The sequence below is a fragment of the Pelodiscus sinensis genome, chromosome 1 (assembly GCF_049634645.1).
Source record: "Pelodiscus sinensis isolate JC-2024 chromosome 1, ASM4963464v1, whole genome shotgun sequence".
Classification (NCBI taxonomy): Eukaryota; Metazoa; Chordata; order Testudines; family Trionychidae; genus Pelodiscus; species Pelodiscus sinensis.
This window is the reverse complement of record NC_134711.1, coordinates 225,346,384-225,373,195: the sequence shown is the minus strand read 5'-3', so window position 1 is coordinate 225,373,195 and position 26,812 is coordinate 225,346,384. Positions and strand designations below refer to the sequence as shown.

Sequence of the window (26,812 nt, the reverse complement as noted above, 5' to 3'; positions counted from 1 at the left end):
GCGCCGCTAGGTCCAGAAAGAGGCCACTGAAGGTTGCAGCTTCTGAGACCCTGGTACCGCTCCTCAGGCGGCAGGGACAGCTGCCTGAGGGGAGCGTCAAGCAGCTGGCTATGGGGAAGCAGGCGGCGGCGGCGGCGGCAGCTGCCTCTTTGCTGTCTCGGCCTCTGAGTCTCCGGCATGTGGGCGTGTTTCCAGAAGGGGAGGGACCCGCGAAACCAACACCCTCCAGCCGCCGCCTCCGCCAAGTTTGTGCGCTTTCTACCCACCCGGCGGCGGCGGCTCAGCCAGAGCCCGATCGCAGGGCGGGCGGCGGCGGGCGACTGGCTGCAGACGCCGCTGCCCTGGCCGCAGAGCGATGAAGGGCCGGTGGCGCTGGCAGCACCGCCGCCTGGCCCTGTTGCTGGTGCTCTACACGCTGCTGCTGCTGCTCCTGGTGCCCTACGTGCAGGACTACGGGGCCAGGAGCGGGCGCGGGACGGAGGAGGCGCCGCTGCAGCCGCGCTGCCCCAGCCTGCAGGAGGCGCTGGGCGAGTGGGACTGGGAGGAGGAGAAAGAGCAGCAGCAGCAGCAGCAGCAGCCGCCAACCCCGCAGGGCGAGGCCGAGGCCGGGGCCGGGGCCGGCGGGGGGAAGCGGCACATCTACTTGCACGCCACCTGGCGCACGGGCTCCTCCTTCCTGGGGGAGCTGTTCAACCAGCACCCGGACGTCTTCTACCTGTACGAGCCCATGTGGCACCTGTGGCAGACGCTGTACCCGGCGGACGCGCTCAGCCTGCAGGGCGCCCTGCGCGACATGCTCCGCTCGCTCTTCCGCTGCGACTTCTCCGTGCTGCGCCTCTACGCCGCCCCGCGGGACCCGCCAGGCGGCGGCCACAACCTCAGCACGGCCGCCCTCTTCGGCTGGCGGACCAACAAGGTGATCTGCTCGGCCCCGCTCTGCCCGGACGCGCCCCGGCCCCGCCGCGACATCGGCCTCATCGACGGCGCCGCCTGCGAGCGGAGCTGCCCGCCGCGGGCGCTGCGGGAGCTGGAGGCCGAGTGCCGCAAGTACCCGGTGGTGGTGATCAAGGACGTGCGGCTGCTGGAGCTGGGCGCGCTGCTGCCGCTGCTGCGAGAGCCCGGCCTCAACCTGCGGGTCATCCAGCTCTTCCGCGACCCCCGCGCCGTGCACAACTCCCGCCTCAAGGCCAAGCAGGCGCTGCTGCGGGAGAGCATCCAGGTGCTGCGGAGCCGGCACCGCGCCGAGCCCCGGGGACTCCCCCGCCGGCAGCCCCTGCCCCCGGCCGTGCTAGGGGGAGGCGGCGGCGGGCTCCGGGCGCCGCAGCAGCAGCAGCAGCACCGGGCCGAGTTCTTCCTGAGCGGCGCGCTGGAGGTGATCTGCCAGGCCTGGCTCCGCGACCTGCTCTTCTCCCGCCGCGCCCCGGCCTGGCTGCGCCGCCGCTACACCCAGCTGCGCTACGAGGACTTGGTGCTGGAGCCCCGCGCCCAGCTGCGCCGCCTGCTGCGCTTCGCCGGCCTGGCCGTGCCGCCCGCCATGGAGAGCTTCGTGCTCAACATGACCCGCGGCGCCGCCTACTCTTCCGACCGGCCCTTCCTCATCTCCGCCCGGGACGCGCGGGAGGCTGTCCACGCCTGGCGGGAGCGGCTCAGCCGGGAGCAGGTGCGCCAGGTGGAGGCGGCCTGCGGCGAAGCCATGAGTCTCCTGTCCTACCCGCCCAGCGCCGAGCCCGGTGGCGGAGCCCGGGAGGGGGGCAGCAGGTAGCGGCGCCGCCTGAAGGGGACATGCAGGTAACCAGCTTACCCGCCTCCTCCATCTACCTGCAGGGCCCGGGTAATGGTGCAGCTGCCTTTCCCGGGGCGAGGGAGACAGGTGGAATCTCTTTCAGGGACAGGGAGGGGTGGGGCGAAAGCCTGATCCTGTTGAAGTGGGTGGGAGTTTTGCCATTGGGCACCTCTACACTTTGAGCAGGAGGTATCATTTCTGGCTGGAGGCCAAATGACAGCTTGCTAGCTCTGGACTAATGTCCTGAAACTGTGTCAAGTATCAGAGGGGTAGCCGTGTTAGTCTGAATCTGCAAAAGCGACGAGGAGTCCTGTGGCACCTTATAGACTAACTGAAGTGTTGGAGCATAAGCTTTTGTGGGCAAAGACCCACTTCGTCAGATGCATGTCATGCGTCCCATGCATCTGACAAAGTGGGTCTTTGCCCACGAAAGCTTATGCTCCAACACTTCAGTTAGTCTATAAGGTGCCACAGGACTCCTCGCCGCTTGTCCTGAAACTGATGACTGTCCTGAAACTGATGATGTCTATATATAGCAACTTAGACACTGGCCCTTTGCCTGCTGACCCGGGCTGGGTGGAGTCTCTTTTATTGCTGGATGTATGTCTGAGCTTGGTAGAAGCTCAGGATCTAGGGCCTGGTATGGTGGGAGGGTTCCAGTGCTTGAGAGGGAAAGTCTACATAGGAATGATGCAGCCTCATAGGACCCAGTTAGCTGGAGTGGCCTAGCTACTGGTTTTTCTTTGCTGTGCAAACATACCTGAAAGTGTAGCTATGGCCATGCAAGTGGTGGGATAGATCCCATCTGCCCCTATTAAAGCAGATGGCTTCTGCCACTGCTAGTGCCCATCCTAATTGCACTTAACATTTTTAGTGCCCTAGTGCAGTCAGAACTTGTGTGGGTTTAGCTCCCGGAAATGGAAATTACACCTTCACCTCAAAGACTAGACATCGACTTCAGTGGGACCAGGATTTCCTCCTGAGTGCATTGGGCGGGAGGAGGATGTCCCTCCTCACTGTTTTGAGAACTGAGTTAGATTTTAATTAATTAACAAGCCAGAGCTGCAAAGTTACTCTCCATCCACACTGGACTCCCCACAGCACTGTTGACAGTGGGACTTTCACACACCTAATTGGGCACTCAAATGAGGCCTGAACATCTGGCTTTATGTTTGCCATTGTTAAGCTTCATAGATCTTTCGATGTTGAAATTAATAGGGTCAGTTACTCTTCTTACTGTGCTGTTGTTTAAGGCCAGGAGCAATATTTCTGACCATTATTGCAAGGTTATTTTTGAAACAGTTACAAACTTTTTTTTTAAGTGAAAGGTCATTCTGCAACATTATATCGGTCAGGGGAAAAAAAGAGCAGTTAGGCCAAGAATGGGACATCCCTAGACTACAAGCAAAGAAGTTGGGATACAGGAAGACATGACATGGTTCATTTTTGCCTTCATCTGATGGGAGCAGATCTAGTTAGATCGCTGTTCCCCTGGGCTGTAGCAAACCTGGTTTTAAATGCTCCAGGAATTGATGTTTTCACGCCTTCCCCTTGAGACTTTCCCTTGATGGGTTTGTGATTGAGGTCTGATATTATAGGCACACTGTCAATTTAGAAATCCCAATCAAAGCAAACCAATACTGTCCTTGCTTCTGGTATAAGTAGTACCTTAAATTAAAATTGAAAAGGTCTTAAAATGTATCCCAATTAATCTCATTGGCTGTGTCTACACTGGGCCACTTATTCTGGAAAATCAGCCGCTTTTCCGGAATAAGCTGCGAGCTGTCTACACTGGCCCTTGAATTTCCAGAAGAGCAACGACGCTCTACTGTACAAAATCAGCCACTATTCCGGAAAAGCTACGCTGCTCCCGCTCGGGCATAAGTCCTTATTCCAGAACACTGTTCCGGAAAAGGGCCAGTGTAGACAGCCCAGTAGTCTTTTCCGGAAAAAAGCACTGATCGCGAAAATGACGATTGGGGCTCTTTTCCGGAAAAGCGCGTCTACATTGGCCACAGATGCTTTTCCGGAAAAAGGGCTTTTCCGGAAAATCAGCCTGCCAATGTAGACGCTCCTTTTCTGGAAAAATAGTATTCCGTTTTAAGCAGTTCCGGAAATTCATGCCAGTGTAGACACAGCCCTCTTGTTTTTCATTTGTCTAGGGTAGTGAAAATTGATAAGTAACTTCATGGTTCTTTGGCATTAGACAGCATTGTGCATTGATATCAACCCTAATTCAGCCATACATAAACATCTTGTTAACACCTTATTAAAATCTAAAAATAACCAATGCTTCTAGAATTTCTAAAAGTTCCCAGGGAAACAGTTATTAAACATTCCAGATAGTATGAAACTGAAGTATACCAAAATGTAATTCCCTTGATTCTTTTCATTGCTCAAATTAAGAGAAATACAAAGAATATGTTAAGGCTTGAATTTATATTCTAACAGACCTTTTCACTGCTTGGGGTTCAAGTTTATAGTGAAGAAAGGCATCTTCTCCTTAGAGAGGCTTCCCACTAACCCAATAACCTAGTGACTGGGTTGGAGATAATCTTTCTCTATGTATTAGCAGTGCTGTACTGTAATCCACAGTGTGTGGGAGACACATGAGGTCAAGGGAAGGGGAACTGTTTCCACTTCTCTCTATTTGACTCTAATACTGTAGATGGTGATCACAAGAATGGAGTAAGCACTTGGCTACAGCAAGGGGTTTGAAAATGTTTGTTTATTCACTACTCTTAGTCTCTTTACAATACTCTTAATGTAGGAATATTTTAAAAATTGGTTTAAGTCTTATTTAGTGTGCCTAACACATTCATTTGGACAGCTGGTAAAAACTGCTGAGAAATGAAAAATGAATGCTTCATATTTCAACTTTGGTTCTCTGCACTAAGAAAACATTTTACTTTCCTAACTTCCTGCCTGACACAGGGTGCTGCAGTGTATAGGATTCTGTCAGTCACATCCTATCCCAACAATAACATCCTCTCAGCTGGTAAATTGGCAAACAGAAACAATTACATATATTTCCAAACAAGGTTTAAAAAACCCCCAAACTTGGCAAGCTCTACTTATCTAAAGTTTGGGTTTAGTTTGAGTTTCCAGAAACTGTTTTCAGTTGGACTTCCTGGAACTCTCATATTAGAGTATATTTTCTTTTTTGGGAGGGGGGGAGAGGAAAGACAATTTAGTTGTATTAAGACCAAGTTTCAAGGGCATTCAAGGGTAAAGTCACATTCATATGGAACCCTCAGATATAAAATGAAACCATGAACTTCAAATCAGGGATAATCCTGTGCTGATAATCAAGCACAAAACTATACATGTAAAATGCTAAAAATCAAGGTAGTTCAAAAGGAATGTTTTGATGGCTGCTGTTACTGAAGGAGCATTTGAATTACACTGTAATTTTAGTGACTTGTTATTTAGAGTATTGTTAAGACTTGTGCACCTCCCAGGTTCACATTTTTAAAACTGTTTGGGCATTGCTCCACTCAGTGTTGCAACACCTAACTGTGTTAGGAGCTGAATTCTCCTTTTAAAAAATAATGTAGGGCTGTGTCTACACTGGCATGATTTTGCGCAAATACATTTAACGCAAGAGTTTTTGCATTACAGTATTTGAGTAAGAGAGCGTCTATACTGGCATGTGCCTTTGTGCAAAAGATTTGCTTTTGCGCAAAAGCATCTGTGCCAGTGTAGATGCTCTCTTGCGCAAGAAATTGTATGCCATCGGGCTTTCTTGCTCAAGAAATTGATGTTACCTGTCTACACTGGCCTCTTGTGCAAGAAGACTTATCCCTGAGCGGGAGCGTCAGAGTATTTGCGCAAGAAGCACTGATTTCATACAGTAGAATGTCAGCAGATTTCATACAGTAGAATATCACCCACTTTTGCGCAAAATCTTGCCAATGTAGACACAGCCTAGGTGTTTAGGAGCCTACTATCATTCATTTCCAGTGATACAGACTCATAAGTTAGGCACTGCAATGCTCAGGGGAGTGATACCTAAATAGTTTAAAAAATCTGATTCCTAAATCATTTATTATCTTTTAAAATTTCATCATCAATGCATTTAAGATGGACAGCAAATAATGTGATTTCCTCCTCTCCCCCCCCCCCCCCCCCCGGAGCTTTGTCTACATTGCAAGGTTTTTGCGCAAGAAGCTTTTTGTGGAAGAGATCTTCCGCAAAAACTTCTTGCGCAAAAGCATGTCCACACCTCAAAAGCACATCGCAAAAGCGATGTGCTTTTGCACAAGAGAGTGTCCATGCTGCATGGACACTCTTGTGCAAGAAAGTTCAGATGGCCATTCACCAGAATGGCCATCAGAGCACCTGTGCTTTTTCTGATACTCTTGCGCAAAAAGGAGTTATTCCTCATAGAAAGAAGAATACCTACACGGCAAAAAGCCCTCTGTTACAGTAAAAGCCATTTTACAGTACATTTTCTTGCACAAAAATGCGCTTGAGGTGTGGATGCTCCGTGGGTTTTTACGCAAAAACAGCTGTTTTTGTGCAAAAACCCTATAGTGTAGACATAGCCTGGGTGTATTGTTCTCCTAAGAATCTTTGTCTGTTTGCAACATCCCCTGCTCAGACTGGAAAGCTACTTAGTAAATGTGGAGCACAAAAATATAGTTGATAAATATACTGATATTTATCAACTCTGATTCAGAGGATTAAAAATAAATTTTAAATCAGGACTACTAATGTGGAGTTGTAGTACTTGAGAGCATTTTGAGTTAAACAGACGCAGATCTTGCTGAAAGTGAGATGGTGGAAAACTATGGAAGCCACAGAATCCTGCTTAAGTGGTTACTGATTAACTGTGATTTTACATCCCTAATCTCTAGCAGTAAAGCTGTTGCTAAAATATTACCTTATACTTAGGGGTGTGAAAGGTTAACTGGCGTGGCCACGGGAGTAGCCCCTATCTGTGGCAGTCCCTGGCACGCCACAGGTAGGGGCTGCTCCAGCCTGCCCAGCCACGGCTCTCCCTCTTCAGCTGTCCCACCCTTTAAGCCGTTAGCTGGTTAAAAATCACATTGAACCAGTTAACCAATGAAATGGGATTTGAGATACTCATTGACTTTAAATCTGAGTCTTCAAATCTAGACTCTGATTCATATGCATTAACACAGTCAATAAATCTGTACGTTTCAGCTGACAATATAGGGCACTGTATGATTTGCTGTGCAGACACACATTTGAGTAAATGATCCAAGTCCAATGATAGCAGTATTTACCCCTCATTTTACTTGGTATTAACATGGCACTTCATTAATCAATATTCAGGTGGTAGAAATTCATGCAATATACTGGTTTATTTCAGGTACAGAGGTAACAGTCTTAATAGTTTAGGAGTATTTTTATTTTTCCCTGATAAATGCAGAGATGTACAAATTTATGATCTCCTCTGAAAAGGGTCAAACTACAGTGGACTTAGTCACTTCTTAATGATTTTCGTATTACATGAAAAAAGATATATTGGCATTAGAAAAGGTTCAGAAAAGGGCAACAAAATTATTAGGGATTTGGAACGGGTCCCATATGAAGAGAGATTAAAAACACTTGAACTTCTTGGCTTAGAAAAGAGGAGACTAAAGGGGTATGATAGAGGTCTATAAAATCATGACTGGTGTGGAAAAATGGAATAAGAAAAAGTTATTTACTTATTCCCACAATATAAGAACTAGGGAGTCACCAAATGAAATTAATAGGCAGCAGGTTTAAAACAAACGAAAGGAAGTTTTTCTTCATTCAGTGCACAATCAACTTGTGGAACTCCTTGCCAGAGAACGTTGTGAAGACTAGGACTTGAACAGTGTTCAAAAAAGAGCCAGATAGCCATGAATCTATTAGCCAGGAGGGGTAGGAATGGTGTCCCTAACTTCTGTTTGTCTGGAAATAGATGGCAGGAAAAGGATCACATGAGGATTACTGTTGTGTTCCCTCCCTCTGGGGCATCTGGTATTGGCCAGTGTCAGCAGACAGGATTACTGGGCTAGATGGACCTTTGGTCTGACCCAGTATGGCCGTTCTTATGTACATGTGTTCACTGAACAGTTCAAGGTTTTTTTTCCCCCCTTTCAACCCTGGAGAAACAGAGTCAAACTAAGTTCTTTCCTTTTCTCAGATATCAATATTAAAAGTTTCAGCAGGCCAAATTACGCCCTCAGACACTTATGCAAACCTGTTGCCTTAAACAGTTTATCCCACTGTAGTGGAACTTATTGCAGAAGGGGAAACATTATGTTCAAGAATAAGCAGAATATGTACTGAGATGTATTGGCTCTGTAAGTCTAACAAGAAAAGAATAAAAAGAATTAAAAGCTTGTCACTAATGGCGAATGGGGATAGTAATTGGTAGTATGTGCTATTTTGAAATAGGGTATGTCCATCAGGGAGATATATATATATGTAAAAAAACGAAACAAAACCCCACAACCATGGCTAGTTTGGATCTGCTGACTTGGGCTTCTGGGGCTAGTGTTCTGGGTTGAAAAATTGCCAGACAGACATTCAGGCTTGAATTGGAACCCAATCTCTGGGTCCCTAACGTGGTGGAGAGTCCCAGAGCTCAGACTTGCACACACACTTGATTCACCTCCAGAGCAGATCCAGTTAGTGCATTGAATAATGTAGGGATCCTGTGGGGGGTAAAAACTAGCTTGCAGCCATGTAATTAAAGGCTGTATCACAGTACATACACAGAAAGGGACTGGGTTAAGATTGCACAGAATCTCATACTTCTGGCATTTTCTGACTTTTGAGCGTTTGACTTTGCATCATTTTCTTTTAATGTAATTTGCATCTCGTGCTATTATATATACACACATCTCCCTTCCCCCCAAAAAATAGTATTAGACCGGAGTCACTTCAGACTTGTACCCAACAGCATTTTAAACAGCAAAAGCTGCATGCCTTCTCACTAGTGACATTAAACTAGATTTTGAAAAAAAGCAAACTGAAAAAAAAGAGAAATTCCATCATGTGACATATTGACACCCATGTAATTCATCAAGAGGAATGGAACCTTTATCTCAAACAGACAGACCCTGCCACATGAACTAACAGAGTTACTGATATCAGTAATAGTTTATCATATGTGGACTAGAACTAGAAGAGGGAGAAGACCTAGTTTGCCAAGTGGGTTTCATAGATATTTGCTGACAGAAGAGGAATTACGAGACTCAGGAATCGCTGGTTCCATTCTAGGCTCTGGAGGAGCATATGTTTTAGCAGGCAGAAAAATATGCTCATTTTCCTCAAGGCAGGCCCCTTGTGTCCCATCCCCTCCAACCTATCCCTGACCCGGTTCTGTCTCTTGCCCACATCAGCTCCATTCCATTTTCCTTACCTACCCAGTCACAGCCTCTATTTCTCAGGCTTCTGTCTTGGCCCAGTTTACTTGTCCAGCCAGTCCTAGGCTCTGCCTCCAGGCTTGCAGTCTGCATCCCAGTCTCTCTCTCACCTGTGCTCCAACTCCTTGTCTCAAATCTGTTGTGCTTCCGGTCTGAGTTCCCTATTTCCCAGGCACCTTTTCTAATTTCAGCATCTCCTCTGACCCCATTCTTGTCTCCTTATCCCAGTTTCTTTTCCCAGCCAATCTCAGCTCCCCTACACTCCTAGACTGGAACATTTCAGTCCAAGTGGCTGAAGTTTGACAATGCCATAAGAAGCTGAAATCAGGGTCATGTAAGGGGAAATGTTTGGCAGTCTTAATCATAAGATATTCTGTTAACCCCATCTAAAACATCACCATTTCAGTCGAGCAGTGCAAACTGAACTTGACGGTTCAAGGTCAGCACCACTAAAGGGTAATGTAGGTCACTGTCACAGCTTAACTTGCCAGTACTGACAGCTAGAGTTTCTTGGCACTAAATACTATGCCAAGATAGAGACACACACTATACTGAGAAGTTATTCAGTCTTTGGCCCATTGCTGGAGCCAAGAATGCCAGATGTATCCCTCTAAAACAGAACTGACGGATCTCCTGCTCATGAAAAACATTACAGCAGGAGACTTTTGATGATTAAAAAGGGCTGTCAACTTAAACTGCACATTAAATGACCCAGGTCATGAGAATCTCAAACTGAAAGAGACAGGATTAGCATAAGTAGGATCTTGAAAATATCTCTGTCAAGTCAAATCTCTCATTGACAGCCTTGTTGTTCCCATCTTCTTTAAAATGGTAGAGCTCTGCCAAGTTTAATACAAGTGTCAAAGGAACATTTTATACAGCATGATTCTATTCTGAAAAATGGATATGGATATGTCTACATGGGGATAAAAGACCTGCAGGATGGCCACAGCTGTCAGCTGACTTGAGTTCACAGGATGAAAAACTGCTGTGTATATGGTGAGGCTGTGAAGGAGACTATTGTCTATAGTATCCTTTCATTTGTTGCAAAAAGTTGAAATATGTGTAGTAAATGAAGTAGAGGATTGCAGAAAGAGAAGGTTAAGGACACTGATTGCTGTCCTGGAGAATTTAATTCTGTTCCAGCCTTTGCCACAATGTTAGTGTGTGGTACTTGGCAAGTCACTTAAACCAGGCATAGGGAACCTTTTTTTGGTCGGGGGCCACTGACCCAAAGAAAGATCATTCAGGGGCCCCACACCAGTGAGATCCATCCCCTCCGCAAAAAAATCAACAACCAAAAACCCCCACCCTGGCCTTGCCCTGGAGAAACAACAAAAATAAACAAACCTCAGTGGCCTGGCCCCCCAAGAAACAAAGATACACTTGGGGCACTGGGGCTCCCTTGTACTCTAGCCCCAGCCCCTGCAAAGTCTGGGCTTCCTTTCCCCACCTCTGCAGTAGAGCATGCTGGCGCTAGTGCTCCAGCCCCACAGATAGCGCCGAGGCAGGGAGACTTGCACTGGGACTGGTACATTAGCAGTCCCTAGCTGACTCAGGGCTCCATGCGGCACTGCCGCTTTGAAACACCACATGAAATGCCGGTGGGATTCCCCAGCTGGCCCCAGGGCTGCATGCAGCATTTCAAAGTGGCAGCGCCACGTGGAGCCCAGCGTCTGGTCCTCAGGCTGCACGTGGCGCTGCCACTTTGAACCACCCCTTCCATTGTCCCCCTCCCCCAATTCCTCTTTCTGACAGAGGCAGCAAAGGAGAGGGGAAGCGACTAGTTGACTTAGCCATTCACATCCTTAATTGTATGTGCATTTCTGAAAAATACATTCTTTAGCTATCTTGGCAGAACAACTGGGATGCTTCCTTCACTCTCTCCAACTAACGCAGCTTCTGTTTTGAAAGGGATAACTTTTGAACTCTCATTTTCAGAAGCTGATTTGAATTACTTACAGTCAGGGATGTTAAAAAGCAGTTAATTAGGTAACCGTGTAACCGTTAAACATCTTAATGATTACACGCTGCAGGTTCTGCAGTGTATAGCTTATATTACAGAGCCTGCAGTGCAGCGGGCTCCCCAGGAGTGGGGCTGGTCACCAGTGTGTGCTGGGAGCTGGCTGCCAGCTCCTGGCCCTACTCTTGGGAGCCAACTGTGCCGTGGGCTTTGCTGTATAAGCTTTAGACTGCCGTGCTAGGCAGCAGCAAGCTACCTAGGAGCCAGTGCGTGCCAGAAGCCAGCTTTTAAGCCGGCTGCTGGTGTGCACTACCAGCTGTCCTGCACTGCTGCCTCTGATACACAGCCAGCAGCACGGGGTGGCAGCCAGCTCCCGGGGAATGGACTGGAAGCTGGCGTGTAACTGTTACATGAACTTGTTGGTTAACCATTTAAATGGTTACAATGTTACATCCCTAGTTACAGTATAATCAATCATCATTAGGAGTAACTGTATGATTAGGAGTAACTATAAAATGTGTCCTTCTGGTGGAAATACTGTACTATGATTTAAATGGAAAAGTATCTATTATTAGCATATCCTCTGAGTGAAGGCCTTCATTTTAGCAAAGTCTCATTGACTATTTCAGTTAATTCACTTTGAGTTCAGTCACTTACTACAACAGCACAGTATTTCATGAAACTTAAGCCTTGGAGAGCTATTATGTTAAAATAAGAACTGTCTTAACATCAGTTTCTCAGATAACTAGATAAGAATGTTAAGGGTTCATTTGATCCAGTTTCCTCTCTGAAGATACATGTTTGCTACAGGACTGAGGTGCTTGCTTAAAGCTGGTGTGGCTGTTTTCACACAGGCAGAGACAGTACTAGCCGAGTCGAGGGATCTAAGCAGGAATGTTTTGGAGACTTTCCTTCACAACACAATAAAAAGTGAATAGGGGACTTGGTGAGCTGCTTTGGGCCCTAAGCAATTTCTTCATCTGCTTATGCCTCACACTGGTTCTATACTGGGTCTTTAACAGAAATGAAGATTTATACAAAATGGGCACATGTAACTTAGGACTGCTTTCAGGCCAAAGACTTGCAAAATGCTTATCGTACTTCATTATAGGCAGGGAATCTTCAGTCATAGGTTTTATTTTGGATCATAAACTCATTAATTTGAAGTTAAGCCTGCCAATAAACCCTTTGATTAAAGTAAGTAATATTTTCATTAATTAAAATTCTCGTCCAAGAGCTTAAAATTGAAGCAATTATGGTTAGTCTAAACATGATGCCATTCAGTCTATATTACTGAACCAGTAGATTGAATCCTTTGCTTGTGGCCTAGATCTGCTTCTGTAGCTGTAAAGCAAAAAAAGCCTCTACTTTTGTATTGTCAGACACTGGGCTCCTTTTGATTTTCCATAATGTATAGCACTCTTGACGTAAGGCTAAACTAATATGTAATTACCAATAAGCCAATTTACAACTGTCAACAGAGTGGGCTTACTTTGAAACTGAAGTTGTTTGGCTGGAGTTATTCCAATGTGTTCCATCATGGCTGTATCTAACTCTTAGAAATTCCTGCCATGAGTTCTAGTTTTAGGAGTAAAACACCCTGGAGGCTGCTGTGGGAACATTCTTGAATGAGTGAGGCTTTGGAGACAGATGTTGTTGGAAACAGAACCCAACCCACTTACTGGCTGAGGAATGGATATGTGGATGTCACAATTGTACTGGCAAATGTCCCATGGTTCTGACTAGCTAGGCTGAACATGCAATAAAAGGAATCTATTTTATAATCTTTTCTGTTGGAAACAATGACGAAGCCTGCACGGTACAGACTGCCTTTGGTGGGAGTTAAAGAATCTTTGAGTACTTTATTATGAAGCCACTAGAATCATGTTCAGGGGAGTGTGGTTAACTGATATAAATGCTGGGCCTTTTACTGCTACTGGGAACTCTGGAAATGGAGAAAGCAGAGATCCATCTTGCCCTAAAACAGCTTTTCAATGAGCACATGCATGGGTTCTTAGTATCTTCCATGGAAGAGCTATTATCTTAATTTCCAGGTAAGCTGCAGTTGACTACAGTTAAGATTGAGTTCATTACAGTTTAAATGTAAAACATTATAGAGATGTGGTAATTATTCCAAAACATAAGCATTATGAACATCCAAGGAATTTTTTGATTTAGGTTAAACTTAAAAAGAAATCCAAACATGCTAGGACACCTCTCCCCAGCCACTCTTAACTCTGCTTGTAGTAACACGATATAATAACCATACTTGAGTATATAATAATTTATTCTGGGATGTCTAAACAACATGGGTGCAGCTAGACAGGAAAGATTTTGCGCAAAAACTTGCCAGCTGTCTAGGCTGGCCACTTGAATTTGCGCAAGAGCACTGACGTTCTAATGTAAGAATTCAGTTCTTCTTGTGCAAATACTTTGATGCTCCCGCTCAGGGATAAGCCCACTTGCGCAAGAGGGCCAGTGTAGACAGGGACCTTAATTTTTTGCACAAGAAAGCCCGATGGCTAAAATGGCCATCGGAGCTTTCTTGCGCAAAAGCGCATCTATACTGGGCACGGATGCTTTTGTGCAAAAACACTTTTTGCACAAAAGCATCCGTGCCAATCTAGATGCTCTTTTGAGGAAATACTTTTAATGGAAAACCTTTTCCGTTAAAAGTATTTTCACAAAATCCTGCCAGTCTAGACGTAGCCCATTCATCCCCCCCCCCACCTCTATCCCTCCATATATCACATCACACAGTGGAGTTAAGACTGGGTACCTTCAAGGTATGAAAATGTATATAAAACATTTGGATTTCTTAAGTTTAATCTTAACTTTGAATTTCCTCAAGCAAAATTTCCAGTGTGTATCTCAGAAAGTTCAGTTGTGTAAGGTGTGGACTTGGGTCTGATGTGCGTTCCACCTAGAGTAACTTTGAGGCCATGTCTTCACTAAACAGAAGATTAATGCTGCCGCAATCGATCTTCTGGGGCTCGTCTACACTGGCCCCTTTTCCGAAAGGGGCATGCTAATTTCACAGGTCGTAATAGGGAAATCCGCGGGGGATTTAAATATCCCCCGCGGCATTTAAATAAAAATGTCAGCCGCTTTTTTCCGGCTTTTAGAAAAGGGGCCAGTGTAGACGTAGCCCTGGAGTTTGATTTAGTGAGTCTAGTTAAGAGGCATTAAACAGGTACTTCTGCTTCTGCAAGGAGCAAGAGAAGCCTACAGGACCAAACGGTCTCATCAGCCTCCTGATGTGGGGACAATGGGGAAACTCGAAACAAGGTAGCTGACTCCAGCTATGCAATTACTGTAACTGGAGTTGTGTATCTGGATTCAGCCTTTCCTTTTACTGTGGACCTGGCCTAAATGTTTTGCCATCTATTTACTTTGCTCAGCACCTTCACACCCATTGTGCTGAACCATGAGTCAGGCTAGTAGTTCTGAATCGGGATGTAAAAATTTGTTTAGAAATGTAACCGTGTAACCGCAACAAATCATGGTGGCTACATGGTTATACCCGCTACGGGCTCTGCAGTATAAAGCTTAAATAAGTGACACCACTTCCCCAGCAGAAGGGCCACAGGGGAACCAGCTTGTAACTTGTCAGGTGTGGGGGTGGCATAGTAGGGGCTGCTCCATGGGCTCCGCGAGGCTGGAGCAGGCCCCTGTCCAGAGCAGGTGGGTGCTGCTTCAGCCCCTACTAGTTAACTGGAACTGGCAAGCCTCACCAATTAAGAATGAGGCTTACTGGTGAGATTTTGCATCCCTAGTTCTAAGAATCTAAATGTTGCTGGAGAAAAGCTTTAATTTAGGCTTTGTATACAGTAGAATGTGTTTGCTGGTACAGCTATGCTGGCAAATGCTCATAGTGGAGACAGTGTGTATTGGCAAAAGAATTCTTGGAATATGTGTTATGCTTGCACACCACATTAAATAGGCTGTACCAGGTAAGTGACTTTTTTGCTGGTATAATTGCATCTACACTAGGGCTGTGTCTACACTGGCAAGTTATTCCGGAAAATCAGCCGCTTTTCCAGAAAAACTTGCCAGCTGTCTACACTGGCCGCTTGAATTTCCGGAAAAGCACTGACGATCTAATGTAAAATCATCAGTGCTTTTCCGGAAAAACTATGCTGCTCCCGTTCGGGCAAAAGTCTTTTTCCGGAAAACTGTTCTGGAAAAGGGCCAGTGTAGACAGCACAGTAGTGTTTTCCGCAAAAACGCCCTGATCGCGAAAATGATGATCGGGGCTTTTTTGCAGAAAAGCGCATCTAGATTGGCCACGGACGCTTTTCCAGAAAAAGTGCTTTCCCGGAAAAGCATCCTGCCAATCTAGACGCGCTTTTCTGAAAATGCTTTTAATGGAAAACTTTTCCGTTAAAAGCATTTCCAGAAAATCATGCCAGAGTAGACGTAGCCTTGGGCTTTTGCTAGCATAGTTACGTCGGTCAGATTTTTTTTTTGAGAGTGTTTGGGGTGTGTGTGGAGAAAATCACATTGCTGACTTAGCTATCATGGCAAAAGTTTTCAATACAGGTTTTCCTTGTATGCGAGCTGCATTTTAGATGAGTGTTACTGCGAATTGAAGTTGCTTAAGCACTCCTCTACTCAGATTCCTGAAACATTCACCTTTAGTGTTTGTGCAGACCCCAAACATGATTTTTCTTTAAAGATGGAGCAAAAAATCTTTCAGCTGTGATGTCATTCTTTCCATGGAAAAAGAAATTGCAAAAAATTAAAACTTAAAGCCTAGTGCTAAAACAGGGTGGGAGGTATAAAGTGGAAATTTGGTCGAAAAGGTAGCATTGAGGGAAGAGTGGTGCTTTTTACAGAATGTCTATGCTTTGGACTAGGGGTGTAATTCCAGATTTAAGGAGCTGTACAAATGCTGGCTCCGATAGTAGTGTATCCACGTGAGCCTCCCAGAATTATGTGCCTAGTGTACTGTGGATATGTAACTGGGGTGTCTCTCCCCTCCTGCCATGCACTCTGAGGCAATGCTCTATTTTTAGCACACTGGGAATCACACCCCCAGCACACAGTGAAGGTGTAACATGAGTTTTAGGGTAAAAAAAAATTATCTGAATTAGGGGCTGGCATATGTGATGCCTTTAACTGCCCCCCAATATTCTGAGTGATATAGACTGCATGTGCATGTGTGGCTGAATACAGGAGTAAGGAAAATGTAGCAAATTTTGTATATTCACTCAGGTATAAGTAACTCAGGAGCAGCAAGTAACTTCATTTACTGCATCCCTTACAGCACTATGATAAAAGTGTGCAATTCACGTCAGATAATTGTTGGCTATTTCCTAATGACTGTGCAGTGAAATAAGTTAAGGGCTGGTTACGGCCTACCCCCAGAGTTTCTGCACACCCTTTGTAGGAGCACTTGCTTCCACCATTGACTTCTCTGAATGAAGCTGTGGGAGTATAGTGCCACTGACAATTCAGGCATAGAACAGTTTCAAGAAAATGGCATTCTTGTGGTATGCGTGCAAATAATAGTGTAAGTATTCCTTAAACCCTATGGAAAGATAATGTTAGGTTTACAAAGTGAAGCACACAAAAGCCAGGAAATAGAAAAGCTGATGTTACATGCACAACTTATGGATTGTGGGTTGTGCATCATGAATAAAAACATCATAATGGCCATCCTGGGTCAGCCCAGTATTGATCTGGTTCTAGACCCATATACCCTGTCATCCACCAGTGGCTTGTGCCAGATGTCACAAAGAGAATGAACAGAACAGGATAGTTATAAAATTATCAGAGGATGAAGTTGCATGTCTGACCATAGTGGCCAAAAGCCATTGTAGTAACTACAAGTCAGCCTCCTTCATTCCCAGGGCCCTTTGGTTTTGGTTTTTATTTATTTTTTAATTTTCTGGGTAAATAGCAGGATGTATTATGGTGGACTGCAGGATGGGGGAAAAAAGTATTCAGTAGATTAATGCTTTGATGAATGGAACTCAATGTAGTTTGCTACTGAACTCAAAACACAATTCCACCTCTTAAGTTTAAGAAAAAAAACTGTAATCCCTAAAGTAAAACTTTTCATTTGTATAAGGAAATCTTGAACAATTAGCCTATAAATATTTACATTTAGTAATTGGGCCACACTACTTTCAGGGAATACACTCAACTCCATCCTTTTTCTCCACTTTTTGTTTGTTCAGAATGTTTGATTATTTCATGTTCTGAAATTTTATTTGATACATATTTTTATCATTTGTGTCCGATCTTTAAACTTATCTAACAACTTGAAACGTACACGATAGGCATGAGATTCATCAGTACATTCAGATATGCACACACTACAGAGTTTGTGTGCATGCCTGTTTGTGTATCTTCTAGACTCATGTTTCTGAAAGTTTTCTGTGGGAACATTTTGAGAAACACTAATTCTAGACTAATATGTAGCTTTATTTTAACAAGCAGCTTTGCATACGCACACAGATTAATATATTACATCTCATGCAATCAATGTATTCTATCTTCCTAATAAAAGTAGTTTTTACATGTTTGATACAAAAATAGGATGAAAATGAGGGAAAACTAACAATACTTTTTGTAAAATGGAATTTTGTTGATAAAAATTAGTTTAAATTGAAAATGAAGGGGCTTACTTATTCAGTATGAAGTTTGAACAGAAGAGGCATTATAGCTGGTAAAGTTAGGAGAGCAGGGTTTCTGTGAACTAGCCAGTGCTTATTTAATGTTGCAGTGGATTTTGCTTAGTGCTTTAGATGTCATATTTAAGTGTAGAATGTTTTAAAGTATTCAGTTGACAGAATAGCAAGCTGCTTCCTCTCTCAGTATAGCCAAGAACTGTAACTTTTTTCCAACTTGTGTTCTCGTTTAGCATATCTGAGTTCACAGCATCCACTTCCTTTAATCCTTCCTTCCTCTAGTGTGACATGTCTGTGAAACAAAGAGCAGTTTTAAATGTTCTATTTCTCTTTCCACAACAGTCTTACTCTTGTTGCAGTATTAAAATGAAAACAGTAGAATCAATGTCTGTATTCAGTTTTATTTAAATCTTCAAGTTAATAGTGAACCAGAACACAGGCCTTGTGTTTAAAAAAAAATAATCACATTTTCAAACCATCATACTACATGGAAATTATGAGATTCTGAAGTTTCATAATAAAGACTTGGTCATGTAGAAAGTTTCTCTTGGAGACTGACCCTGAAAACACATTAGTTATTTTGTTACTTCAAGCATATTGCTGTAACATCCTTCCCTTAGAAAAGACCATCTAATTCAGCAAGGGATTAAAATAAATTATCGAGAGTACTCTAGGCACATAGTGGAAAAGGTTACCTAGAACTAGATTAGCAAACTACAACTTCACTGATACTGTTGTATTCTCAGTCCAAAATACATACGGCCCTTCCCTGCAGTAATAACTAGCCTTTTTGACAAAATCTTAAGAGTTTCCCTGAAAACTTCTTTAAAGGAATATTAGGATTTCCTGAACATTTAGTGACTGAAGAAGGGAAGTAATCCTTCTGAAACTGGTCTTCAGTTATCCACAGAGAATTTGTGAGAAGAAAGTTCTTAAATCTTTGTTGGAAAAGGCATGCTGTGTTCCTTTAATAATAAAGGCATTTGAGAACAGGTGAGAGACTCAATTTATCTGGCTTATTTTCAGCTTCTGGCATATTAAGTGTCTGATCAATTTTTGTACCTCCTAAGCAGCTCTCTCTAGACCTAGGTGGATGGTACTTGCATAAGTAACAACAGATGACACAATCTTACAACATGATGGATTCAGTAATGCTTTTCAGTGTTGTTAGAGTAGAACCCCTGAAAGTTCTTAATCATCTTCATGATCCTACAGCTTTGCACTTAGTAAAACTAAGTACTGCCAGCTGAATAAGAGCTTGCAAGACCTTTTACTTCTGTGTCCTCCTCTCCCCCTCTAAAAGCTATAACCTGCTAGGACAATGATTATCTAAACTAGGGATTGGCAATCCACTGGTGGTCCGAGAAATAATTTGCTTTCATTGAGCATCCATAGGCCTTGCTTCACCATTCCTAGCCAGTGAGCAGGTCTAATGCACTCCATGGATAGATAGTTATATGAGTCATACCTGCCCTCCTTTTTCATTGTGGGGGGCAGCTATGAGACTAAGTCACAGGAAGAAATATTTTTACTTGGAAGCTGTAGCATAGCATGCTCAGACTTGTAGTCTCAATGGATCACACCTCTGTTTAAACAATTATGGTGACTGCAGTCTTCCCTCCTTTTACAGAAAGCCCTTGGGGGCCTGTCACCTGTTTCCAGGTTGTTGGTATTGCTTTCCTTTGGGCAAAATTTGGAGGAATCTTGCTAAAAGGGGCATGCAGTGAGCTAGGCCCTAATCCTGCACCATGGAGGTCAGTAGCAGCTATTTACTTCACTGACCATAAAGATCTCACCTTCCTGAGCCATGCTGGATACAGCTCCACCCCTTATGCATTGTAATAGTGTAAAAGTGGATGAGATATAACTAAACACAAAGTTCAGATGTGAAAAGGCCAGTTTGCATTGTAAGTTTCCAACTGTATCTGGAACAGCTGCAAGAATTACTTTAGTCAGTGCTACAAATGGTGCTCATGAGCTTGGCTAACACTAACTGTGCAAGCTTACTAATAAAAACTGCCAAAGATAGGATACCGTGAAGAGCGACAATGTTACAGTAAATAAAGCCCTGTCACACCACAAGGCTCATTGAGCATTTTCGTATGCACTGGACTAAAATGACATGTTACTAATTTAGTACTTAGATGTCCTGAGGGCTGCTGCTCCTGCAGTAGCTTTTGTGCTTGACTCTGGCTTTTCTTCTGTGCTCATGAACAGGAGTGGGAAAGGCAAATCAGCCTCCAGAGGAAAACTACTTTATTATAAAGCTTTACATCAGAGATTAGCCAAGTCATGTATGACAGTACAGGCTGAACCTCTCTAGTCAGGCACCTTGGGGACCTGACTGGTGCCGAACCAGGGAATTTGCCGAACAATGGAAGGTCAATATTGTCTAGCAGCATTACCAGCACTTCCACTGCTTACTGGGCTCTTAGAAGACATTCAGGGGTGATAAATATCAGCACAGAGCCAGGACTGGTAGGTGTAAATAAACTTTATGGGACCCCAGGAAACTTGGCCACGCCCATGACAAGTGCACATCTGGCTAACTAAAATCATGCACAGATGTTGCCAGGCTATAGAGGTTCAACCTGTAGTGTTCTGCAGTGCAACATGGAAAGTAAATCCTGTTTCATGGCAGAAGAGGTGGATGATTCATACAATAGCTCTGCTACCTAGTTTTAAGAATTGTTTTCTATTGGAAGTAAAGAACATTTATTAAAAAGGACCCCAACTGAAGGGCTAATATTCATATGTAGTGAGAATCAGAGCAAAGTGTTTGGTAAAACTTAGTGAATAGTAGTACAGAATAGTACAGTAATTCCTTATTTAACACATGCCCGCTTAACACGTTTTTGCGATAGCACAATTTTTTTTTTTAAAGGAATGTTTTTTGAATTACATGACGATCCCCGGAATAACACGATTTCCCCAGCTGGCCCATTTCCGGCAGCTGCGCGGGACTTCCCCCGCCTCCCTGCAAAGCGGTAGAGAGTTCCCCGGCAACCCCCCTCCCCAGACACAATGCAGGTCCCAACAGACCCGTCATGGGGGCATACTCCCAACCCAATCCCCCTCCCCTTTCCTCCCCTTCCTCAGAGCCAAACACCTCCACTCCCTGCTGTAACCTAGTCGCCTTTCTCCGCCAACCTTATATCCCGGTCCCAACAGACACCACCGCTTGAAACGCAACCCCCACCTTTTATATTATTTTCAATGGGAAAACTGACCCCGCAGAACACATTTTCACTTACCACGATCATTTTCTGAAACATATCTGTAGTGTTAAATGAGGAATTACTGTATACCTGAGTTAATGGTCCCAAGATACTACTGCAGGTTACACTGACAAATCTGGGTAAGCCCAGATGTTCAGCAACATCCATGGTGTGGCATGACCACAGATGTTCCCGGACCAGTGTGCTGGGACTCTGCAAGGAGTAGGGGCCTGGGAGCTGGCCTGTGGCTCCGTTGGGTTGTGAGGGGGAAGCCAGGAGCTGGGCTGCAAAGACGGGGTAGGGAGTTGGCACGCGGCTCAGCTCGGCTAAGGAGGGGCTGGGAGCTGGTGTGTGGCTCAGCTGGGCTGTGAGAGAGCCAGGAAATGGGGAGGGGGCATCGCAAGGGGCCCTGATATGATTACCCTTGTCTGGAAAAATCCTTCATCCAGGACTAGTCAGGCCTGAGGTTGCCAGACCAGGGAGGTCCAACCTGTACATTACAAGGGGGTAATGTTAAGCCACTGGAAGAATGCCTTGTGTGCTAACAGTTCTTGTTGTCATATACTTTATTCAACTAAGTTTTAAAGTACCTTTTTCTTTGAATAGGATTGGAGGAGTGGGGGGTGGGGGGAGGGAAGAGAAAGCTCTAGGTAGGCAGTCATTTAAATTTTAATTGTCTAATGATTTTATGCTAGTCAGAATTAGTATGGGTTTGCCTATGTCTTAACAAGAAAGTACATGCAAAGGCATCAACTGAAGTATGCATGTCTGCCATTTGCAATGTAAATCCTGTCAAATCATACTACATATACAGAGGGATATACTAGTATAGCCAGGCTAAAAATGTTGCTAGTTTGACACATTGTTGTTTGATCATGTGTTTGGTAAAGTTCTTAGGGAATGCAAAACTTAATGAGTATGGGATATGCACATTTAATTAAATTAGTGCAGGATTTGTAGGAGTTATTTTCAGTGGAGCTTAATGACTTAAAGGCCTAACTAATCATGTCCAGGAAATATTACTAAAAAGCAACCAACTTTACAACTTTGATGGATTATGTTCAAAATTGACATGGGCATTTACTGAACACCCTGCTTTGTCATTTGCTGGAGAAACAAGTTTTGTGTTCAAATGGGGGTTATAATGTTTACATATCATAAATATAGTAGCCCAATATCTGTGCCTCTGTAACGCTGAAATGCTGGCTGTTCCCTCTGGGCGGCGCTGTTGCCTCCCACCGCGGTGCTTGGCTGACTTCTGCACCGCTCAGCTGAGCCGCTGCACAGGAGCAAGCGGCCGCTTGGGGTCTGCACACCCACAAGGGTGCTACATGGGGAGCGCGGGGCCCAAACGGCCACTTGCGCTGCTTGCTTCCGTGTGGCGGCCTGGCTGAGCGGCGCAGAAGTCAGCCAAGCGCCATGGCGGGAGGCAACAACGCCACCCAGAGGGAACAGCCAGGGGGTGGGGCCTGGACGAGCATGTGGCTCTGACGTCAGGAAAGGGCACCAGATTCAAAAGGAGGAAAGCGGAGCAGACACACAAGGACGTGGAGGAGACAGAGAGGAGAACAGAGGAAGTGGATGACTGCGAGAGAGAGAGTGAGAGAGACGCAGCAGGAGGAGAAGAAAAACACAGAGTGACAGGTGGGAGGGGGAGAAGAGAAAGAAAGAGAGAGATGGAGAGAGAGGCAAGAGGCAGAAGAGCTGAGAGAAAGAGAGGCCGTCTGCACAGCTTGCTCCCACTCGGTGGCCCGGCTGAGTGGTGCAGAAGTCAGCCAAGCGCCACGGCGGGAGGCAAAGGGGGGTGGGGCCTGGATGAGCGTACGTCCCCGACAGAGACAGAGGAGAGTGGAGGGGGGGGGGGAGGCAGGAGGAGGAGGAGGAGGAGAGAGAAAGAGACATGGAATGAGAGGCCAGAGGCTCAGGACAGAAGATCAATGTGGAGGAGAGAGCTGAAAATCCCATCTTATGATGGTCTAATTGGCTAGTTATATAGAACAGGGGTGGGCAAGATCCAGCCTGTGGACTGCTCCACTGGGACCGTCAGGCACAAAGCAGTCCCAGTTGCTTCACAGCAGTCCCAAACCGCTTTAAGCAGCTGACTGCTCCCCCTGGCTCTCTTTTCCAAGTGCTGGGAGGAGGGGGAAGCTTCATGGAAACTGGCCAATGGGAGTTGAGATTTTGCTAGGGGAAGGGGCAGTACCCAAAGCCTCCCACTTCTCCACACACCCTTGGCACTCAAAGCAGAGAGCTACAGGGAGCAGCCAACAATTTTGAGCAGCCTGGGGCTGTGGCAGGCAAGAAGCCTGCCTCAGGGTTCTGCAGGGCTGTAGGCTGGTAGCTGCCTAGGTAAGTGCCTCTCAGCTACAGCCTGCCTGTGGCACTCCAGTCCCTCTCTCTTCCCAGCTCACCACCCCCTTCTGCTCCAGATCACCATCCAACCCTCTCTCCCCTCTTCCTCCAAGTCACAACTCGCTCCCAGAGCCTGTACTTCCTCTTACACCCCCCCTGTCCTGCACCCCACATCCCTGCCCCAGATCACAACCTCCCTCCTTCACCCAAACTCCCTCTCAGACCCCACACCATTTCCTGCATTCCAGACTGGTACCCTGAGCTCCCTTCTTTGCCCAACCTCTGTTCTAGACCTTGCATCCCCTCCATAGGAGAGTGCAGTTCTTCACCACTTACCAAAATCTTTGAGTGATCCCCTATCAAAAATTATTGCCCACCCCCTGGGATAGATTGTTTACATGCCATTGTTTTTCCATCACTGCTGCATAACGCTGCCACAGCTGCTTATCACAGAACAAAATTCAATTCTCTATATAATTCAGTGTATAAAGTATGTGTCATTTGGAAATGATTGCAAGGCTTGTTTGCCAATCAATACATGCAAATTATTAAAGTACAGGTAAATACAATAATGTATTTTGTCCATTTATTTTGGTGTAATTATTTATACTCTTCTTAGTCCATGTTTTGTTAAAATACCGTATTTTCCGGCATATAAGATGACTTTTGATGCTAAAAACATCCCCCAAAAATCGGGGGTTGTCTTATACGCCGGGTATACAGGTGGCGGGGCAGCCCAGGCGCGCCTGGGCTGCCCCGCCGCCCGAGCCCCTCCGCAGCTTTGCAAAGGTGCGCCTGGGATGCCCCGCCGCCGGCTTCCCCCGAGGCTTTGCAAAGCCGCGGAGGGGCTCCGGCAGCGGGGCAGCCCAGACGCGCCGGGGCTGTCCCGCTGCCGGGGCATCCTCAGAGGCTTTGCTCCTGATGTCCCTGGTCTGCTGGAGATGGTCCCCAGCAGACCAGAGGCACTGGGAGCAAAGCCGAAGCAGCGGCGGGGTGCCGCGCTTCTGAGGCTTTGCTCTGGCAAAGCCTCAGAGGCGCGGGACCCTGCGGCTTTGCTCCCGGTGCCTCTGGTCTTCTACGCTCAGTAGCCTTATACGCCGGAAAATACGGTAGTATTTTACTATTCTACTGAGGAGTCTTGTATTGTTGTTAATCTTTGAAAAAGTGATGAGAGGATGTAGTCTTGCATGTTTGAACAAGCTAATTAAACAACCTGGGGTTATTACTTAAACTGATTACATTGCTAAATCCATCTCATAGAATAAAATTCTTCAATGCAGAACTATGCACACAGTAACAATAGTTTTTCTGCTTTTGATCCCAGAGCATAAAATTATCTTTCACATTGTTTCATATATTGTGATTTGATTTCTTTCCTTCCTCCACCCCATTTAAAAGCTGTATAGTTTATTGACAACGTTACTTATAATATTATATTATAATTATAATATTGGGAGCTACAGCTTAAAATTCCTATACTTTAAAAAAGTTCACAAATTCTCTTAATATGTCTTCTAATTTTAGAATACAAAAGCTGCTAATTGCAGAAAAAAATGTTCTAATGCAGTGTTACTTTTATTCCCACTCTCATAGCTTGAATTGCAGTCATTGGAAGAATGGGATACTCTACAGCCAAGGACTGCGAAGAAGAATTCATCCTTGAAGAGAATACATTCCACGTTCTTTCAGAACTTCAGTTTGACAACTGTACAGTTCTGCATAGCAGAACAAATTTAAATGAGCTAAAAACAGGTGGACACAGTGACTTCATTTCCAGTAAAGAGATGTCAGTGCAATATGGACAACTATGAACCTCCAGTATGGTGTGGTTTATTTTCTAGTTTAAAGCGGCCTTTCTAAGGTCACTTGTAGGTGTTTTTTCTGGCAACAAGGGGAATTACATTTTTAATGTTATTCACAATACTTGGACAAATCATTTAGTATTGTAAAAACTCAGCATTTGGACCAGTAGTATTGTATACTTAAGATTTCTAGCACAACTTTTACAGATCTATGTGGGTGTTTTAAGATCTCTGCTTCCCCACCCTGAAACTGGATAACGGTTTTATTCTAATATCAGGGCTGTTTTTAGACTTCTGAATACAGTAAATTATATAATAAGTTGTGAATTTGATTGTACAAACTTTCTTGGGGGGGGGAGGTGGAAGGACTACTTCCATTTCTATTGAAAACCACAGAAAGCACAGTAGTAACAGTGCACCATACTCTTCCAAGAAAATGCACAGAAACCTTTGTTTGGGAGGGAAAAATAATCAGGACTGCTAATTTGTTGGCATAGCTGAAGTTCTGGACTCTTGTGTTCAGCTCTTACCAAAATGCCAAATTAAAATCCATTTCACGTTTGCTGGTAACTCATATCATAAATGACTCCTTGGTGCTGAGAGCTGGGACTTCAGTGTTCATTGTTAATGTACTGTATAAACCTTTTACGAATGCTAAGGTTATGTGGATTTATTTAATTTTCTGCAATATGGGGTTTAATTTGGCTCCACATTTAAGTCTCAGAAAAAGAGCTTGTTTTACAAAAAGCTAGAACTAGTCGAATAGAATTCCCATGGAAAGCTGACGAATTAGCTGTTCCCCTATGCTGGAAATCCCTTCGTTGCAGCTTTGTTATGCTATGCAAATCTGAAAGACATTTGCATTTCTCTCAGTTTGGACAAGCAGGCCAGGTATGTATTAAAAATGTTTACCAGCATAGCAGTGCCTGTTGGGGCTGTGGATTTTTTGTGACATTTCCATGCCTGCAAATGCCTTAGCTCAACTGAGCCACCTTGGAAGCTGAATTTTTTTAATTTTATTTCTTACAAGTGGTGGAAGGGGAAGAGTCACTACTCAAAGTAAATTTCTCATGTTCTCCCCCTTAATGTATTTTGGATCATGCAGTTCTTCCCCTGGCAAAAAGTGTACTGAAGTTCAATGAATTCTGCTGTAGTTAGGACTTCAGCATTAAGTATAGCATAACTGTTTCCAGCAGTATTTCTATATTAAAATGGTATGTCTAAGCCAGTTCTCTGGCTTTGTAATTTACCAGTTACTTCAAATTTTCCCTCTTTTGGCATGTAGGCTAATTTTCTCTATATTTTATTTTACAAAATGGCATAAACGCTTACTGGATTTTTAATCAGATGGAATCTTAAACTTTCTTCCTCAAGCTTAAAACTTACAATGCAGTTGAAGAATATTAAGCTCTATCATACTGCAAACCTGTCTTACTAAAGCAGCATTTTCCAGTACAGGAACAAATCCCCTTTCTAAATGCCTGCAAACTGTACAATGCATGCTGGATATATGAGAATTGTGTTCTTGCTACTGAGCTGTTCTGGTCTGCTTCACTTCCCTGTAATTTGAACTGAATCTTTTGTAACTAAAATTTGACATTTGCTTCCATGGATTCCCCCTCTTCTGTGATTTTTTTTTTGTTTTTGTTTTTTGGAACACATACATGAAGGGTATTTCTTCCAGTA

At 44.7% G+C, this 26,812-nt stretch overlaps 1 protein-coding gene across 1 annotated transcript; it reads left to right on the top strand.

Moving 5' to 3' along the window:
• Window positions 1-241: 241 nt before the first annotated feature.
• On the top strand, window positions 242-26,812 carry CHST7 (carbohydrate sulfotransferase 7). Its single transcript, XM_075916209.1, has 2 exons — window positions 242-1,788; window positions 24,918-26,812. The coding sequence occupies exon 1, from the start codon at window positions 356-358 to the stop codon at window positions 1,760-1,762; it is 1,407 nt and encodes a 468-aa protein (XP_075772324.1). The 5' UTR covers window positions 242-355; the 3' UTR covers window positions 1,763-1,788; window positions 24,918-26,812.